Source organism: Pseudoliparis swirei, chromosome 5 (genome assembly GCF_029220125.1).
Source record: "Pseudoliparis swirei isolate HS2019 ecotype Mariana Trench chromosome 5, NWPU_hadal_v1, whole genome shotgun sequence".
Classification (NCBI taxonomy): domain Eukaryota; kingdom Metazoa; phylum Chordata; class Actinopteri; order Perciformes; family Liparidae; genus Pseudoliparis; species Pseudoliparis swirei.
In genome coordinates, this window is record NC_079392.1 from 12,359,592 (window position 1) to 12,378,183 (window position 18,592).

Sequence of the window (18,592 nt, forward strand, 5' to 3'; positions counted from 1 at the left end):
GGTGTCATGACAGACCTTTGTCGGGGGAGAAATGCCAAATGGGGATAACGCTCGTTGTTTCCAGGTGTGCCAGCCTCAGCCAAGTCAACTCTATGCTGCGGGAACAGCTGGAGGAGGCGGGCACTGTCAACCAGGGGCTAACGGAGAGCCTGTGGAAGGCCCGCGAAGACGCTGACCTGTGTGATTCCCGTCTGCGTAGAGAACAAGAGGTGAGGGGAAAATAACCCACAAAAATGAAGCGCTTTAGTGGAAAAGCAACAGGGAAAGCTCAAGTTTATCCCTTTCTGTACAGAGATTGTGCAATCAATGTCCCGTTCAGTTCACATGGGGTAAGAATTCCATTGATAGCTAGTTTTCTCATTCCCTGTTCATTTCATTGCTATGATTTTTGAGTTGTTGTTTCCTGTGAAAACATTCCAACTGCTGAGGGGGAGGAAAGCTTTGTGCAAACAATCTGGTGTTTGTGCTGTAAATGGGCTACATCTGTTGATTCAGGGAAATCCAATTATTTGTGTGCCAGTGTGAGTCCGGGTGTTCCAGTGTTGCGTTGTTTGGGATTACAATAAAATGATGGGTGCCATCATTTGCTGTGGGAGACCCTTGCCACCCACCCTCCAGTCTCCAGTCCTCCTGTTTCTGCTTCTCCCTGCAGACGTGCGCCTCCCGGCTGAGTCGTGAACAGGCTCGTGTCAGAGCACTGTGGCGCCAGGCTGCTTCCCTACGGAGCACTTTCACCCAGCTAAGGACTTTCACTGACAGGTGAGCGTGGCACACTGCCAGAACCCCTCTGGCAACTCAGGATTCCACAGGAACCCCCACCTCCTCTTGCGTCTCACACTCACTACTGCAACCGCAATCCGTCTCCCTCTCAGCCGTGGATGAAAGTGGAGCAGGTCAACAGGTCCAGTCCCCCTGCTCATTGTTTCCTTACTGGGGGGGATGGCGGATGGCTTAAGGTGTCCAGCCTCACTGTTGAAATCATCCATCAGGACAAAGCTTGAGCCTCATACATGGCTTCTATAAGGTTGAGCACTACTGAAGAGTAATTTGCTTTAATAATGATTGCTCAGCTCATAGACAGCTGTACAGTACTGTAACTGAAACTGAAGACACTTCAAAGTAAGACCTGATCCAAGAGCTTAACCGCTAAAGACATCCATCCTTTTCAAACACAAACAGCAGTTTTTCTTCGTTAGGCTAATGGCTCACCACGGGATGAACGAAAACAGCACGCCAGGCTCCCTTGCCCTTTTGATCTTGCGTTGGTTCTGATACATTCTGCAAATCGTGATGGATATTTCTCTGTTGGACAGGACTCTGTCTGATATACGGGGGGAGTGCGTCGCCGTCGGCAGGCAGCTGCATGTCGCCTGCATGACCACAGAGGCCAGTGTAACACTGGAGAGCACCTCTAGTGGTGTGGAGATGTCAACAATGGACAGGCAGCTGAAGGACAAGCTGAAAGAGGCCATGCAGCTTCAGGGTCGCTGGGATGCAGAGAAAGTCGAACTGAACTCCAGGTAAAGTCTATGTGACCCGGTCTATTGTAAAGAGTGACGTCAAAATCAAAATGGCGATACTGACACTATTTGGACGACAGGTAGTTTACTTTAATTGTCAGATCTTTATAACTGAGCTCCTCCACAAAGAATCACACAAAATCAATCACTTTTACTCTTGTGTTTACCAGAGATGTGTTCATAGGTTTCTTGGCAATAAGTCATTGGGCATGAAAACTTTTTGATTCATGAAATGTCAGCCGACTGCGACCAAAATGACAGATTGGTCGTCTAATTCGCAAAGAAGGTGCAGCCTGAACAATGACATAAGATAAATCTGCATTTTGGTTTCTATGATAGCATTGAGGCAACTCATCCTTCAACTCCTTTTAAAAGTCGATGTATTCTTCACCATGAATAACCCCTCATGAAAGTAATTCTAAGTGTGCGTCTTAAGTCATTCTGAGGATTGTTCGACCAGGACTATGGAGAAGAAAATGCATCACAAACTGAAATAGAAATTCTGTGCGTGAGGGTATCTATGGTGCAATTGCAAAATTCCCATTCTTCCCATGATTGAAAGGAAAGCCAAACTGAATTCCCTCATGTGGAAACCAGAACATTTACAGGCTTTGATCCTAAAAATCCTCCACATCAAGCTTTTTTGGTGTCTTTTGCACTTCAGTCAGAGGACTACAAGAACGTCAGTGCCTTTGTGTTCAGAATCTTGGCTTGCTTTTGATCTCTTCGGAAGTCATTGTCACCCCCACAATTCTATGCTGCGAAGACAATACTGTTGATGGTCTATAGAGGAGGAGCACATGCCAGTCTTGTACCTTCAGTGTCTCAGGTAACCGCATGAGTGTTTGTGATTCTGCTTTCTTTTTCCATTCCCATGCATGCCGATCTATGTAGAGTCCTGGAGCTGACTGACGTGGTGAAGCACCTCCGTGGCCAGAGCGCTGGGAAGGATTCCAGCCTCAACACCATGCAGATCAGTCTGGACAGGATGGTGGGACCTTGGGAATCATGACTGGGAGGTGGTAGATAGACGGGTGGCTAAGGGGTCTGGACCCTAGGCTTGATAAACTCCACAACTTCCTTGTCTAGAGGCCTGCAGTCTGGGGAATGTCAGGCTTGCTCTGTGTGCACTGCTTATCTGACCTTAATGGTTTCCTGCTCAGGAGACGAGGAGAACAGAGGAAAAAGCTGAGATGGAGGTCCTCCACACGGAGATCCAAGCCCTCCAAAATATTCTATGTCATGTTCACCAGGTCAGCAACACAAGCAACACACTAAGCTCGATCACACATTAGGGTTAGCAGCACACATGAATGTTTGTTTTTCCCATTCTCCTTCATTTGATCCGTATCCAGTTGGTTGGCGGAGAGGGTGATGGCAGCGGCTCTGAAAGCGCGTCCTCCTCACCTCGTCATTGCCGGTCTCCTCTGAGGAACACCACCCTGATGGCTTTGCACAGCGCTCTGTCCAAGCACCAGAAACAAACACAGGTCGACCAAAAGTGGCTGCTCTTTGCTCATTGTAGATCTATGTTTTATAGCAGGGGCTCCAAGCCTCAGGGTGTAGGAACTCAAAATAAATCTCTGTTTGCTTTTTTCTAGTCAAATAAAGGGTTATTTTCCTTTTTTTCGGCATCTAAATGTCCGACAGTTAAAGAAAGAGACAATCAAAAATTGGTTTAGCTGATAACAAGTATATTTAGCATCGTTTTGAAAGACCAGAGATAATTTGTTTAACATGTTGCTTCTTAACCTGCACACCACAAACCAACCCCAGGACCTGCGTGGGCGTCTGGATGCTGCCCTGGAGCAAGTGGAAAACCTGCGGGATCATCTGCAGGAGAGGGACACTGAGAGAAGAGAGCTGGAGCAGAGGATCCAGGAAGTAAGGAGGGAAAGTCAGGAGGCTAAAACAGCTCTGGAGGAAAACCTCAGAGAGGGCCACAGATATCGCTGCTCACTGGAGCTCATGTCCAGGTAAACACTGATCCTGCAGCTATTGTACTTTTTCAAGACTGCAGATGAAAGGTAGTTGCTTAGCTGTGTCATGTGCTCTTGGTTTAATGTACTTTGTGAAATTGCCACTCTTAATAGGTTGGTTTTATGTTTTAAACCATATTTAAATGTATTGAAAACCCAACAGAAAACCCTATTGATACAAGAAGTGTTTATGTTGTGAAGTGTATTGTTGATCTTGTTTTTTTAATTAAGTCCCATAATAATGATGACGGTCATTGTGTAACAACTGACATCCACACACTCTCTGCCTCTCTCTGGCTACGTGTCTCACAGTGAGAAGGGCAGCATGGAGAAGCATCTCTCTGAGCTGTGGCAGGAGGCGGACTCCCGGCGTGCTGAGCTGGAGGCACTGCGCGGCTCATTGCTGGAGCTCCAACGACAGCGGGACCTCCTGAGGCAGCAGAGGGAGGATCTGGAGATGCAGCTGGCACGCCAGCGTACGGAGGCCCAGAGAGGGTACCGCCCCAGCGAGAGAGAATGACCGTTACACAACACACATCCCGTCACCCGTGATTGTTTTCAAGCACCGTTTGTTTACAGTTCAGATCAGTAACACATGTCATTCTCCGGCCGGCAATACACCCAGATGACATTTGGATGAAAATGTAAATGATTTACATTGCATTACTGCACTCATGCAAGAAGGAAACTTTGTGTTCCTCTTTCTGAGGGTTTCTTTTGCTTAAAAAAAAAGTGATTAGCTGAGAATTGGAGCAGGACATGCGATACAGCAGAAAAGCAATTCCCTCGGTGTTCTGGCCTTTGGCACCAACATTTCTCCATCTTTCACAGTGGAGATAGATTGCTGTTATGGGATTTCATTTATATAAATAATCTATGTGTGTGTGTTTGTGTGTGTGTGACAAAGAAACAACGTGAGAGAGAGACATGTATGTGCTGCATTGTGTATTTCAGCGAGAGGATTCTGGAGGAGCTTGAGGGGAAGCACTCCATTTTGCGCAGGGAGCTTGTGACAGTGAAGGAGGCTCTGAGTCAAATCACCCTGCAGAAAGAGGTCTTGGAAGATGATAAGGCCAGTCTCGCTCTGGCTCTCAGCAAGGTAAAGACCAGGTAGCCAGAGCTGTACTACTAGTTTCTCCCTGACAATATAAATCCTTCATATATTTACGATATGCTCCAAAGATGGAGTCCCAGAGTGCTGCACACGAGTTAGCCCTCACCAGACTGCAGCATCAGGAGGCTGCCCTGAAAGATTCTCTGGCTAAAATGGCTGCCCTGAGCGAAGGCTTGGCCAAAGACAAGGTGGAGCTCAATCGCATTCTGCTGCAGGTCAGTCGCTGTGCAGTTGCGTTGCTATGTTGTTAGAGAGCCGAGTGAAACAGAACAGAAGGGAAATATTTTGGTGTCCCTTCCAGACCGAAGGTGAGAAGACAGAGCTCGGTGGACGTAGAAGGGAAGCTGAAATGGAGCGGGCAGCAGCCCGGGTGGAGACAGCGCGGGCGCAACAAGACATGATGAATATGCTGACTGAGAAACAAGCCCTGGAGAGCTCCTATGGCCACTCGCAGGATCTCTGCCGGAGGCTAGAAGCAGAGCTGAGCCTGCTGCACGAGGAGAACGAGCAGCACTTCCAGGTCAGAGACCCCAGGCAGTCACACACCACTTCAGCCTCCATCCCCTCAACTCCCACCACCTGGGAGAACTATGTTGATTTTATTTATAGCTTTCAGCAGGTTCATGTTGTCACATTAAATGTATCGGAGGTACTGGACACATCTGCTATGCTTTCTTTTTCAAATGGGATATAGAAAGCAGTTTGAGACCCGCTCCGTGTTTTATGAGCAACTTGGGATGTAACAAGCAAGGGATCTTCATGAACAAATGTGAGCTGTAAAAGATAAATAGATAGACTTAATATATCCAGTGGGGGTTAGTGAACGACCGTATAGATTTACACCTAAAGTATTCCCATTCTTCTCTCTGCGAGATCCAGATCTCCGTGTTTCGTCCTCTAAAGAATGAGAAGAATCCTCTCCTGTTTTATTATCTGTTCTGAATGTGAAACTGGGATATCCGCGTTGATCTCGACTAGAATATAACAAACCTAAACAATTTGGCAAATTCCATCCAAACATTTTGAGACAGCATATCTGTAAAAATAAATCATCTGTGTATAAAACGAGCCCTGGAGTGGCCCCCATTGCACGAAGCTCATGTTTCATCCTCTTATTGGGCGCCACTCACATCCATAACATTGGTACACTTCATCCACTTTCATATTTACTTAAGAGGGGGCTGAAAGACATCATGTGCTAATATTTAGTTAGTGCGGGTTCATTTTAGTTCGATTTGAAATGAACTTGAAACAATACGTTGCCTTGAAATATTAGAAGTTGCAGGGGCTATTGTAGTATGAACCATTGTGTTCGTCAAATGCCAGGGAAATACCATTTTGAGATCTTACGGTTAACAATAAAAAAATGTCATTTCTTTCAGAATGGGGCTTTATTATTGTTTGATTCAAAGCAGGAGAATAACCCCAGTTCGACATTTTGGGAAATAAGTCAAATTACTTTCTTGCTGAGCGTTAGATGAAAAGATTGATGCCACTCTCAAGCTGGTCAGTTCAGCTTAGCAAAAAATGCTTGACGGCAGCTCTAAAACTCACGAATTCACACTTCTTACCCTGTTTGTTTAAGCTGTACACAAACAGTAACGTAAAGATGACAGGTTGTGGTTTTACGAGGAGTTACTCGTTGGAACTGTTTCTTGGCTTGGCCAGTGCAGCCTTGTTGTCACAGGGAAGTTGCCAGGCGAGCGGCAGAGATGTCAGGAAGTCACTGGCCTGGCCAAAAAATAGTTCCGCACATAACCCCTTGTAAAATCCCCACGTGTTGTTTTTACACTTCATTTTTTGTACTGAGTAAAGTAAACAAAGATATAAAATGTTCTAGCTTCAGAGATGCCTGAAGGCTGATTTGCTTTTTGACAGAGCCGAGCTGTTTCCCCTTTGCTTCCAGTCTTAATGCTATGCTAAACTAATTGCCTGCTGACTCCAGCTTTATGTGTAACATGCACACATTAGAAAGCTAGCGATCTTTTCATCTTTCTCTCAGCAAGAAAAGAAAATAAGCGTTGAAATACTCTTTTAAATGATACTAGAACCTGTTGAGCACAGAGGCCTCAATTATTGTTTTACTCCGACTTTTTAAGCCAATGATTGAATTCCAGGTAAAACCTCTCCACAGTACCTTCATACAATAATCGGTTCCTGGAGTTGTATAAATGCTGAATAGAATTCAGGCGGTTCCGCATCAACTGCACATGTTCCCAGTTCATTATTTTTCTTGCTTGATATAGGTCCTGTGGTGTGTCACAGTGATTTAAGTGGTAACTGGGAAAATATCGTAACCCCACTAATCATTTTTTGTTTTGCTTCAGGCGGCGCATTTGTTATGGCCCAGCGGTTCCTACACACTGTCATGAAATGGTTGAAGTTTGTTTAATTTATGCTTCATAACAGCATAAGGAGGGGTATGTAGAGTTCAGTGTGAGTGCAGCAAATGTGGCTGAGTAAAATGTAGAGGTTGGGTGGTGTATTCTCAATCCAACAGATACACAATACCAATCGTGTTCCTTCTGCTACTCATGCTCCTACTTGTGAAAAAAAATATCTGAATTTACTGTGCATTCATGAAGCAAAAAATTATATATTAATTACTTGGCGGCATTTATTATTTTGTATCTGTGTTTGTCGGCGTCCAGGTCAACAGGCAGATGCAGACTGTGTCAGAAGAGCTGTGTGCGTGCAGGAAGGAGCTTGAGACGCAGACCACAGCCCTAAAGAGAGCTACCCATGACAGGGAGGAGCTGGCCAAGGCCAGGGCTGCTCTGGATGTCAAGCTAAGCTGCGCTGACCGAAAGGCCTGTGGTCTCACGCAGGAGCTGGTTGCACTTAGGTTTGTGTGTGTGTGTGTGTGTGTGTGTTTATTTATTTGTGTGGTCTGACCTCTAAAATGTTCGGGACCAATTTCATTTTTAAAACCAGTTTGTTTTATGCAGTTGCTTCCAGCGCAAGCTACGGTAAACAAGTCTCTGTCTTTCCTGGTTAGGGTCAGGGTTGGGGTTAGGCACGTATGGTAGCGAGTGTAAGGAACGAATGTAAGTCAGTAAATCTCCCCAGAAGCATCAAAAACAACCCACTGGGTGTGTTTGTTTAACTCTGACTGAGTGCCAATGTGTATTTAAAGTCGTTTTTTAGAACTTTTTAAAGCAAATTTGACTTTCTTAAGCACGGCAAGTCACATGTAACAGGAGTCTTTAAACAACAGTTTTATTTGGAAACTTTGCTCATGATGGATCATTGAATTTTATGATCTACACCTATTGGTTCAAAGGTGTTTTTCACAACTGTGTTCCAGAGCGGAGAAGGAGTCCCTGGAGACGGCTCTGTATGAGACCCAGGAGCTTGCCTCGTCCATTGAGGCCGAGTGCACCAGGATGGAGGGGGAGAGGCGCAGCTTGCTCCTGACTAACGAGGCCTTGACGCGTGAGTAGCCCCCTCCCTCAGAGATCCCGCTGTCCTCCGTGCCAAGCCCCCTGACCATGAAGCCTTTCCAACAGCCCACTAGAGATCCATATTTCAGCTCTGAGCTCTGCAACAGCTGTGCTGCAGGATCACTGGGGCTACTTTCTCAGCTGACCAGGGTCCCACCACCCCGCACAAACACACACGGATCGGATAAGTCGTATTAAGCTAGCATGTTCCACATAAAGACACGGATGAGTGTCCCATATAAATAAAACTGAATCAAAATCTTGCTGATCCTGGGCGGCCCCGTCTTACCAATTGAGTGGGATTTTGACATAGATTGGATTCATCTGTCCAGGTGATGGCGCTCGGATGCGTGTGGACGCTGAACTCCAGTTGGCGCGAGCAGCGCAGGAGCGGAGCAAGCTAGAGGACAAGCTGGCACAGGTGGAGAGGAATGCCCTGCTGACACTGAACTCCAAAGAGCAAATTCACAGAGAGGAGCTTGAAGCTGAACGCCGGCAAAAGGTTAAAATAGACTTGAGTAGTTATGTTGGGCTGTACAATACATCTGATGCTTTGCCTATCTATTAACTAATCAGGAGTGGGTGGTGTGCATGTTTGACAGGAACAACGGTGCACGGAGCTGACAGTTCAGCAGGAGCAGGCTGAGGAGCAGCTGCGTAGACAGTGTGAGGAATGGCGTGTGCACGGCCAGAAGGAGCTGCAGCAGGTGCAAGAGGACCTGGCCAGGCAGCAGCAGGACTTCAACCAAAGCCTCCTGCAGGCTGAGAGTGAAAAGCAGCAGGTGTGTGTGTGTGTGTGTGAGAGAGAGTGAGGTGCTCTTTATAGGTTTGTTATGATTGTTTCTGAACTTTCAAATGTGGAGTAAAGTATTTTAGGATAGGCCAAGGGTGAGAGTATCCTTTTATTACTAGGAGACTGGGTCAGTGGGCAGCAGGTCCGTCTTTTAATCAGGGGGTCAGAGGTTCAATCCCCGCCCTAGTCGATGTGTCCTTGAGCAAGACACTTAACCCTTAATTGCTCCCTGTAGCTGCGTCTACGGTCTATGATTGTAACAGGATTGTAAGTCGCTTTGGATAAAAGCGTCAGCTAAATGAGATGTAATGTAATTACCACAACATCCCGAGTTTTGTCTTCACAGTTGCCAGTGAATGTCCATCAAAAGCAGTATGTCCTGCCAGTAACCTCGTGTAATATGCTTTTATCGTTTATCTAAGCACAATAACTTCTGTATGTCCAAGACCCCGTGGTCAAACCTTTTTGTGAGCTCTAGTACAAATGACCCTGACCTCACAGTCTGTTATGACCAGGCTTTGTCCCAGAAGGAGGCAGAGAAGGCTGCCATCACGGAGAAGCTCGCCGCCCTGCAGCAGGACCTGGCCACTGCAGGCATGGAGCTTGAGTGCATGCAGAGGGAGGCACTCAGCAAACAGGAGCAGGAAAAGGTAAAGATAAGGCAGCGTCACATTGGCTGTTGTCACTCATTCTCGTTCTTTATATATCACTCAGCCGGATGTTCTGTGTGCCCGTGTGTCCCAGAACGTAGCAGTCGTCCTCCAGTCTGAGCTGCAAGACTTGCAAACTCAATTTGAAGAGTCTTTGAACTCCCATGAGAATGCCAAAAAGAGTCTGATTGAGCAGGTCCGAGAGTTGAACCAGCATAGAGAACATACACAACAGGAGGTGAGAACACTTTTTTCCGGCTTTTACAGAAATGGATGTTGATATGGACAGGGAGCTACTAAGAAAATAAAAAAGTAGGATCTCAGAAATGGATAGGAAATACAGGCTTGTTTGGCTTGGCATAGGATAGAAGACCATGGATCTGCTCCTCGCATGTAGGGGAGTATTCACCAATTAGTACCAGTGTGAGGGAGAGCAATTTACTGTAGGCCGCTGTGGACATTGGCCAATGCCGCAGAGCTTTAGTAGCATCAGGGTGCCATCAGGTGAGAGCGCACAGAGCCAAATCCTACAAGGAGAGGTGGTGTCCAATCTTAAGACTCCCTTTCAGTACTCGCTCTCTTGTCTTTTTCCTGAGGAAAATTGAGTTCCGTTGACCTTAATACAAACATAAAAGCGCAATTAGGGACCATAATTTTGGCCCATTGACATACCTCCCTGAGCCAAATGAGAGCCGTAAATCTCATCTCTTGGGGTTGCTTGAGGTCAGAATCTCAGCCAAAGCGTTGCTGGGCGTTTTTTCGGGAAATAACAAGCTCACAGTCACCTCATTAAGATGTAACTGCAGAGTTGTAAGGACTTCACCATGTCTTGATTTAAAAGCCTGGTTTCCCTGGAAAAGGGGATTGTTTATCTGTGTTGGACTTTGTGGTCTTGACGAAAAAGCAAAAACGAGGATCATCCTGTCTTTGCTCTTTCTTCATAGCCTTGTCAGAGCATAGTGAATGAGGTTGTGTGGAGCCAGAGCAGAAGAGTTTTGAGGTTTGGACAGCCCTCCCCACCATTTATCAAGTCACGCTTCGGCGACACTGTCATATTTGGCCGCCACCTCTGCCCGTTTCCTTGTTTGATTATTTTCTCTAATCCCATCGCAGGATTCTCTTGTCAGACTGTGACAAAGCAGGAGTGAGGGTGTGTGACAGAGAGCTAGTGAGCATGAAAGAGGAAGAGAGCGAGGGGAGAGAGGGAGAGCGAGGGGGGGGGGTGGGGGGGGAGGATACGGTCCCTGGTACCATAATATGAAATCAAGTTTGAAATAAGTTTGAGTTAACCCCTTGTGTAAATAAGCCAGTGGGGGAGTGTTTATTTTCTCCCTTGCAGCAGCGAAAGGCTGGCTCCACTGGGACTCGAGGTCCCCCCACTCCCATCCCCATAACACAACACTGCTGCCCTCATATTCCCATCTCCGCAATCTTCCCAACAAAATATCTGATAAAATAAAGTATAATTGGCAAGACAGCACTGGCTTGTTTTTTCTCACATTAGAGTTTATGAGTAAGAACCATCTTGTGTGGCCTCTGAACATAACACTCGTCCTCATCCTGCTCCTCATACTCCCCCTCCCTCTCCCTCTCCCTCCCTCCCCCTCCACCTCCGGTGGAGTTGCTGTTTATCATGTTGCTCTCCGTGGATTCTTAACACTACGCAGTAAGGAGACGGGGAGAGACAGCACCTGGCTACAGGCCCTTCTGGCTCTTATCCATGCCCAGATAAGCTGTCCTCCCAGCTTTTCCCGCTACACACAACATATTGCAATAAAACAGAATATAGGTTGCACAGTGTCTTGAGATTGTGCGCATAGCACTTAAAGTAGTAGATGTTGAGGTTTAGCTTTCAAACAAAGAAGCTCAAATGCGTTATCTGATCCCAAATCAGCCTTGCAGCATGCTGATGGATGGCTCCTTTTTGATTTTGATGATGACATACATGTGTTTGAGCTTTCGATGTACTGTAGATAACAGCCTAATAGAAGGTTTTGATGAATTTTGAGGATATACATTTATATTGAAAACAGACGGAAGTTTAAAAGCATTTGAACTCTTATTTTTTTCGGTCCCAATAAACTGTTCATAATAAGATGTTCATACACATTTAAATGTATAACACCTAATACATTCAGAAATTGGTTGACACCAATCAAGAAACCAGGAACAAAAAAAAGCTTAGTATTTGGGAGTTAACTTCTTTTAACTATTAACTTCATGCATGAGATATTTGCTGTTTATCCAGAAAACATTGTTGACTTTTATTCTCCATAATCCGGACATGAAGTTAGAGCGCCTTCGTCGACAGCTGCAGGAGACAGAGGATGGACTTATTAAAGGGCAAAGGGAGCTGATTGAGGCTCACAGAGAGCTCCAGGAGTGTGCACAGGAGCGGGACAGGCAACGGAAAGACGCCCTGGACCTGAGAAGGCTCATGGGGGACGAGACCCGAGAGAAAGAGGCTATCCAAGCCTCCAACCAGGAGCTCAGAGCTTTCATCAAGAGAGCAGAGAGTGACAACAGCAGGTATGGCTGTCGCACGGAACTGCAGATTTCCTGTAATGTCAGCGGTCTGTCTTGTTCACTTTACACATATCTTGACTAGCTTGAGACGAGCCGTGGAGGAGAGGGAGCAGAAAGTTGCGGCCTCAGAGGAATGTAAGCGCTCGATGCACCAAGAGGCAACCACCCGACGGAGTAGCATGAGAGAGATGGAGAAGTCTCGCCTGCAGGCACGCAGAGATGTGCAGGAGCTGCGCAGACAGGTGAAAGATTTTTGAGCCTAACCGCTTTCCATCTGATTTATTCCAAATAAAGGATTACCTCCACGGAGTGTGTGTCTGTGTGTGTGCTGTGTTAACGTGAGCAGGTAAAAATCCTAGAGGGCGAGAACGGCCGTCAGAAACAGGAGCTGCGAGAGCTGCAGGGCCGGGTATGTCAGGAGGAGCAGAAGGAGGAGGAGGCGCGTCACGAGGCTTTCAATCTCAAGCAGAGAGCGCTGGAGTGCGAGGCTGGCAGAGAGGCAGCGCTGAACGAGGTATCAGGCCTCCGGGAATTAGTCTGTTAGCATGCCAGAGCAAACATTCCACCTTTGCATACATATTTGAAGAATACCTGCCATACTGGCGCAGAGACAGAACACATGCACCATCGGACACTACATTCTATAGTGACGGGTTTATTATCTTTTACTTTGAAATAGGATTATCCCTGAATTGCGGTTTATTAATTAAACTCAATTGCATTGCAAACTACTTGAAATGAGAAGAAAACAAAAATCTAATAATTGTTTTGATTAACACTGTTGCAGAACAAACCCCTTTGGACATATAACCACATTGTTGGGGTCGGCAAATTCTCATGACCGCAGCAAATAGTCAGTTACAAAGAGCGAGGAGACATCTCTGAAGGGTCTACTCATTACTCTGATCGATATGAAGTCTGGTTAATGTGTCCTTTTTCAAAACTAAATAAAAGACATTTCTAAACGTCAGTATTTGAGTAAATATTACGTTGTTTCATTTTCTGCCTCAGTCATGGCTCTTGTCCCCCTAACCTGTCGTGATACCATTTTAAAACACCTATCAGTGGACTTCACTCGCTTGTCAGCTCAAAGCACATTAACTCTTTACAGAAACCATGTTCCCAATATTTACACAGTGTTTGTCACTAGATAACACTCGAGGCATGTTTCTTCAGGAATTACATGGGAACGTTGTTTTTCCCTGCTGCAGTTAGAACTATGTTCAGCCTGTCGCCTGCATTTCTATAACATCCCTTTATCCAAACACACATTAATTGGCAAATCATCATCAAGTAGCATGATGTTTGACTTAAATAGGGTTTCATATTCCAGTAGATTTATGTTTTTCAACATGTTCAAAAAAATAAAGTAAGCAGCTAAATGTAAACAGATTACCGGCAATTAAAAGTATGTGTATTCAAATTGTAAAAGCACCCCAGATTTGACTTCTAACATAATCCACAGTCACGCCTACATGCACGACTCGTATAGAATATTAGGTTTGTCTTGAGACTGTGTGTGTGTGTGTCTAGGTTTCAGGTCTGCAGCGCCGTGTGGTGGAACTGGAGACATTGGAGCATCAGAACCAAGAGCTGCTGCAGGACAGAGAGGCTTATCAGCAGCAGTGTGAGCAAAGGCGCAGAGAAACAACGGCCCAGCTGGAGGAAGCACTAGAAGACGGCGGGATCCAGGTCAAGCAACTCTCTGTGCAGGTTGGCCTTGCTGAAAGCAAAGTCCAGGGCCTGGAAGAGCAGCTGAGCCTCGGCGACGCCAAACGCAGAGACCTCGAGCTCAAGTTGGCGGGGTTGTATTCAGCTCTGCGCCGCACTGTCGGCACCGGCCAGGCAAGGCTTACCGGCACCCCCGGGTCGCACAAACGGTCTCCCTCTCTCTGGAGGAATCACCTGCAATTAAAAGGTATGGTCATGCACTTTCATAATAAGACGATGCAAATGTTTGCATATTTTTGCATGAATAAGTGTGTTCTCTGGTTAGTGGGAGACACTGACACAGATGGATCCGTGTTGTCTCGTGGTGAAGATGAAGAGCTGGATGTGGACACAGTGCACGCTGCCCTGCGGGAATTCCAGCAGGAACACAGGGACACACAAAGAGACAGGGTATATGTGAACTTTGTAATACCTGAAGTCAGTCTTGCTTTTCAAACGACCAGATCTGTTCTGTTTATATTTCAGCAGAATTGTTGTAATTGTGTTTTTCCTTCAGGATGAAGCCACGGCTCAGATAGTTGGTTTAAGTCAGCAGGTGACCGAGCTCCAGGGCAGCCAGGATAAGTCAGCGTCCCAGCTGCTACAACTGCACAGGTCCCTGAAGCTATCAGAGCAGGGTGAGAAAACCAGGAGATCCTACACACACAGTAAATACTAGTTATGCATTCTGTGTAGACATACTGCTTCTTTTAACAATTTGGTCAATTGTTGCAGTAAACGGAGAGATGACAGAGCGGTTGCACGAGGCGCATACATCCCTCTCCCTGCAGGAAGAAATAGTCCGTCTCAGAGAGAGGGAGAAGAGAATCCTTGAGGAGGAAGTAGCTCAGCTCAAAACCAGTCTGCAAGCTTCTGAGGCTGAGACCAGGGCACTGCAGGTATGTCAAAGCCAAGCAGATAGATGTTTACCAAAACAGAGTGCAGCATCAGCAGCGACAACTGATGAACTGTCCTGTGCCGATTCCTCCGCAGGACAAGTTGGAGCTCCTGCAGGGCTTGGAATCATGGACAAATGTAGAACAAGAGAAGCTGAAGGAGTCCCTGCATGCAGCAGAGAGCAGGGTGAGCCGCTTGGAGCTCTCCCAGCGCACCCTCGATGGTGAGCTCCAAAGGGCCCAGCTCAGGGCAGCAGAGCTGGACGCAGAGGCGGGGGCCTTGCAGGAAAGACTGACGGAGTTGAGGAGGAAGCTGAGTGAGAGCGAGGACCGGGGCGCAGCGCTCAGGGTCAGTGAGGAGAGGTTGTCCACGTCACTGGCTCGAGCTGAGCAGCATGAGAGCCAGCTGAGAGAACAGATCCACAAATTGTCCAACACCCTCGGCGACAACAGGACCAGCAGCGGAGAGCTGCAGGAGCAGATCACACAGCTGCAGAGGGCTCTGACTGCCAGCGAGCAGGACCGAAGGCTGCTGCAGGTACAGAGTTTGAAGAAAACAATATCTCAGTCAACATAAAACAAATCATGTTCACTGCATATTTTGTATTTGCAAGCTGCCCCCATCTCTCAACACAAAGACGTTTGATTGAAACTTCCACATAAGATGAATAGCCATGCCTCCATTGCTGTGCTTTGATTTACCTCGGCAGCTCCACACTGAGCATTTTCTTATTTACATTTGCCTCTGTGGTTTTCCTGAAGGACCTCAAAGGCCGAGCAATAAAATGCTGAGGCAAACTCATTAATTCTCCAAGAGCTTCTCGGGAGAGCTTTCCGGTCTTAGTTTGGGACTGCACTTTAAAGATACTGAGCAAACAAAAACATGACATGCTCAGGATAAATCTCTTGATTTTCTCAAAAGCTGTTAGGTCATTGCAGTAAAACGAGAGAGCAAAACACAACGTTCAACAACATGCCAGGGACTGTAAAAAGACTCTGGATATAAAGGAAGGGGAGGAATAAAGGGTCAGACAAAATCGTCTTTTGATTAAACTGAGTGGCTCATTGTCCATCAACATTTGTGTGCCCTTAGGAACGTCTGGATCAAACACGAAATGCCCTCTCAGACAAAAAGAGGCTTAGCCGCACGCTAGCAGAGAAGACCCAGAACCTCCAGAGAGCCCAAGAGGACATGGAGCTCCAAAACTCAGAGCTGGAGAAGCACAACAGGACACTGAAGGAGGTGAGTCTCACTGCAAATAAAGGCGCATCGGTCGAAGCTCCATGTTGGTGTGTGATGTGACGATTGACTGTGTCCCAGAGCCTGAAGCAACAGCAGGATGCTGAAGTGCAGGTCCAGGGGAGCTCCCAGCTGCTGCAGCAAGAGAAGGAGGAACTCCAGGACAAGGTCACCAATCTGCAGAGCTCTCTGCAAAAGCTACAGAGTGAGAGAGCAGAGATGGAAAGGGTGCTAACGCGCCTCGGGAAAGACAAGTCAGCGCTCAGAAAGACACTGGAGAGGGTGAGCTGACCTATCTGCTGCACTGCACTTTAAATGCATGGCAGATATACATCAAGCTAATGCCAGCAGCCAAATATCTGAGCATAGAAACAGGAAACAGGGACACAGCCAGCACACGTCCCAAAATATTCATCGCAGTTTTAGGGTTCGATTTGTCTAAATCTCAGTAACAAATACTTGTAACTATTAAGTACAATACATGAAATACACAAATATTTAAAGAAAGGCTGCAGTGGTTTGGTTTAGTGTTTTATATATATATATATATATATATATATATAAATACAACCCCAGAACATTGAACAGATTTTTGTCCTGAAAATGTTGGTGCTGACTATGAGGTAAAGATCTAAAATATATGAGGATGCCAAACCACAAAGAGCTTTAAAACGTAATTAAAAGCATCTTAAAGTCCATTTTAAAGCTGCTGGAAGCCCGTGTACATATAGAAGCCAGGACTGAAGTAATATGTGTTTAGTGTCGGTCAGAAGCCTCGCTGCCACATTCTGGATTACATGAAGACGTGCAATTGCCGAAGCATGAAGGCACATTAATGGGCAGTTACATTAATCCGTGCAGGAGGAGATCATCTGAATAATTAGCTGTTTTTTTCATGCTGCAGTTTGTCATTTGGTTTGTTACATTTTCCACATCTCCTTTGTCACACGCGGTCTTGAAGCCGTGGAAACCTGTCGGTGGACTGTGAGAACCAAGAGGCTCCGAGCTTGGCTTCTGCTACACGCATTACAGGAACGCACATGGGTGCAGAGCAATCATGGTAAAGTCGTTCACATTATGTCACCCTCGTGTTGTCGTAAGGTGGAGATGGAGAGGCTGAGGAGGGAGGAGGGGGAGGCGGCGGCGGCGGCGGCCGGGGACCGGGAGCAGTTGGGACGGACCGTCCGCTGCCTGGAACAGGAGCTGGCTGAAAAGCAGAGTGAGCTGCAGGCTGTGCAGGTGAGAGTTCTGCTGGATCAGATAGCCTGAGGGGTTCACACTTAACTAGAACATGTCTTTACAGATATAACATGTATGTGTCCAAGTTGTGTGTACTGTCGCGACTGAAATACTTTAACGTTAAGCATTTCAGTAGTATGAAAAAACAAAAACAGCAGTTTTAGCTTATCATCATTTTCAAAAATTAAACTTCTACTGTTCCAATGTAATTTCTAGGACTTGTATTTGATTGTTTACATCTATCAAACAAAGCTGCCTTCCACCAACACGTGTTTCCAGTTGGCCGTCTTGCCCAGGCAAATGAGTGAGGGGGTCATGACCTCAGTAACCCCATCGGTCAGAGAACTTCTGTATGCCCCATTTCTGCTCAGCCTCAGATTGTTACGCTTACCAACCTTTATTTCCTTTCTGTAAACTCATGTGAACGGTCCTCAGGCCCAAGTCTCCCAGTTGGAGCACGCTCACGCACAGCGCCTCCTGGAGGTGACGGCACGCCATCACCAGGAGTTGGATTTGGATACGGATCGTCTCACACAGAGCCAGTTCCAAGCAGAGCATGCCCAGGAGACGAGGGAGAAGGCACATCGCCAGAGGGTCAAATGCCTGGAGGAACAGGTATTTTAATTCTAAGTGTGGATCATTGGTTGGGAAGGTTTCTCTTTTCTGCTGCAAGATTATGTCTGTGTATTTGTGTTTGTCCACCCACCCTCATTTTTCTTTTAATTAGGTGCTGACTCTGAAAGAGCAGCTGGATCAGGAGACAAGAAGACGACAGGCCTATTTCAATCAGATGCTCCAACCCGGTGTGTAAGCGGAGACCCTGCAGTGAAGTATGTAGCACCTCTGGCTTCCTCATTCCCTGTTCCTCTGGCAACTTCCCAACAACATTATGTTACGAGCTACGTCCACATTTGGAATTGCACGCACGCACACAAACACACTCCCGAGGCGCTCGGCCCCGCCCATGCACATGTGCACACCGGATTACATTAATCTGCAGGAAAACGCAACAACAACAAACAATGAGTGTTTTGTTTATCAGGGGACTGGATGTGCCAAATTGTTTTAAGGATTTCCTCTCGCTTGCTGCAGTTGGCGTTTCTAAGTCTGTTTATGCTGTGTCATTCTTTTTTCCTTTTTCTTCCGGAAACGTTGTGATGAAAGGTTTCCTTAGTTGGTACTTCATTCTGCTGTGGTGATTGTTCCTATACTCAATTGTCATATTGATCATGCACCAATTGTATATGTCATATAGTCTCTGTTTGTGTATACTAATGAGTATGTATATCCAAATATTTACAATAATTGTTTGCAGATTGTGCCGTCGCTGTAATTAGTGTCTCAGGCATACAGATTCCATGGGGCGACTCGTTTCCTTTGTTATGTTTTGACTCTCTCAATATGTGTATCTACAAAAGATGTGATTGTTTTTAATAAACTGGGTGTATCAGAGCATATTTATCCAATTTTGTTCCAAGAAAG

General features: G+C 46.3%; 1 protein-coding gene across 1 annotated transcript in view; it reads left to right on the plus strand.

The window, feature by feature from the left end:
• The window catches only part of crocc2 (ciliary rootlet coiled-coil, rootletin family member 2), a 30,906-nt gene extending 12,344 nt beyond the window's left edge, over positions 1–18,562 (plus strand). Inside the window, exons 7-36 of the mRNA XM_056415227.1 lie at positions 65–209; positions 653–759; positions 1,314–1,520; positions 2,415–2,511; positions 2,684–2,773; positions 2,876–3,010; positions 3,297–3,496; positions 3,812–3,994; positions 4,454–4,598; positions 4,682–4,828; positions 4,915–5,133; positions 7,265–7,458; positions 7,921–8,048; positions 8,389–8,558; positions 8,659–8,838; positions 9,365–9,499; positions 9,594–9,737; positions 11,790–12,028; positions 12,108–12,267; positions 12,372–12,539; positions 13,559–13,943; positions 14,022–14,146; positions 14,253–14,373; positions 14,471–14,634; positions 14,729–15,169; positions 15,725–15,874; positions 15,953–16,153; positions 16,973–17,110; positions 17,546–17,725; positions 17,838–18,562. Coding sequence (XP_056271202.1) covers positions 65–209; positions 653–759; positions 1,314–1,520; positions 2,415–2,511; positions 2,684–2,773; positions 2,876–3,010; positions 3,297–3,496; positions 3,812–3,994; positions 4,454–4,598; positions 4,682–4,828; positions 4,915–5,133; positions 7,265–7,458; positions 7,921–8,048; positions 8,389–8,558; positions 8,659–8,838; positions 9,365–9,499; positions 9,594–9,737; positions 11,790–12,028; positions 12,108–12,267; positions 12,372–12,539; positions 13,559–13,943; positions 14,022–14,146; positions 14,253–14,373; positions 14,471–14,634; positions 14,729–15,169; positions 15,725–15,874; positions 15,953–16,153; positions 16,973–17,110; positions 17,546–17,725; positions 17,838–17,921 — 5,182 coding nt within the window. The 3' untranslated portion in view covers positions 17,922–18,562. The remainder of the gene's footprint in view (positions 1–64; positions 210–652; positions 760–1,313; positions 1,521–2,414; positions 2,512–2,683; positions 2,774–2,875; positions 3,011–3,296; positions 3,497–3,811; positions 3,995–4,453; positions 4,599–4,681; positions 4,829–4,914; positions 5,134–7,264; positions 7,459–7,920; positions 8,049–8,388; positions 8,559–8,658; positions 8,839–9,364; positions 9,500–9,593; positions 9,738–11,789; positions 12,029–12,107; positions 12,268–12,371; positions 12,540–13,558; positions 13,944–14,021; positions 14,147–14,252; positions 14,374–14,470; positions 14,635–14,728; positions 15,170–15,724; positions 15,875–15,952; positions 16,154–16,972; positions 17,111–17,545; positions 17,726–17,837) is intronic.
• Positions 18,563–18,592: the final 30 nt, after the last annotated feature.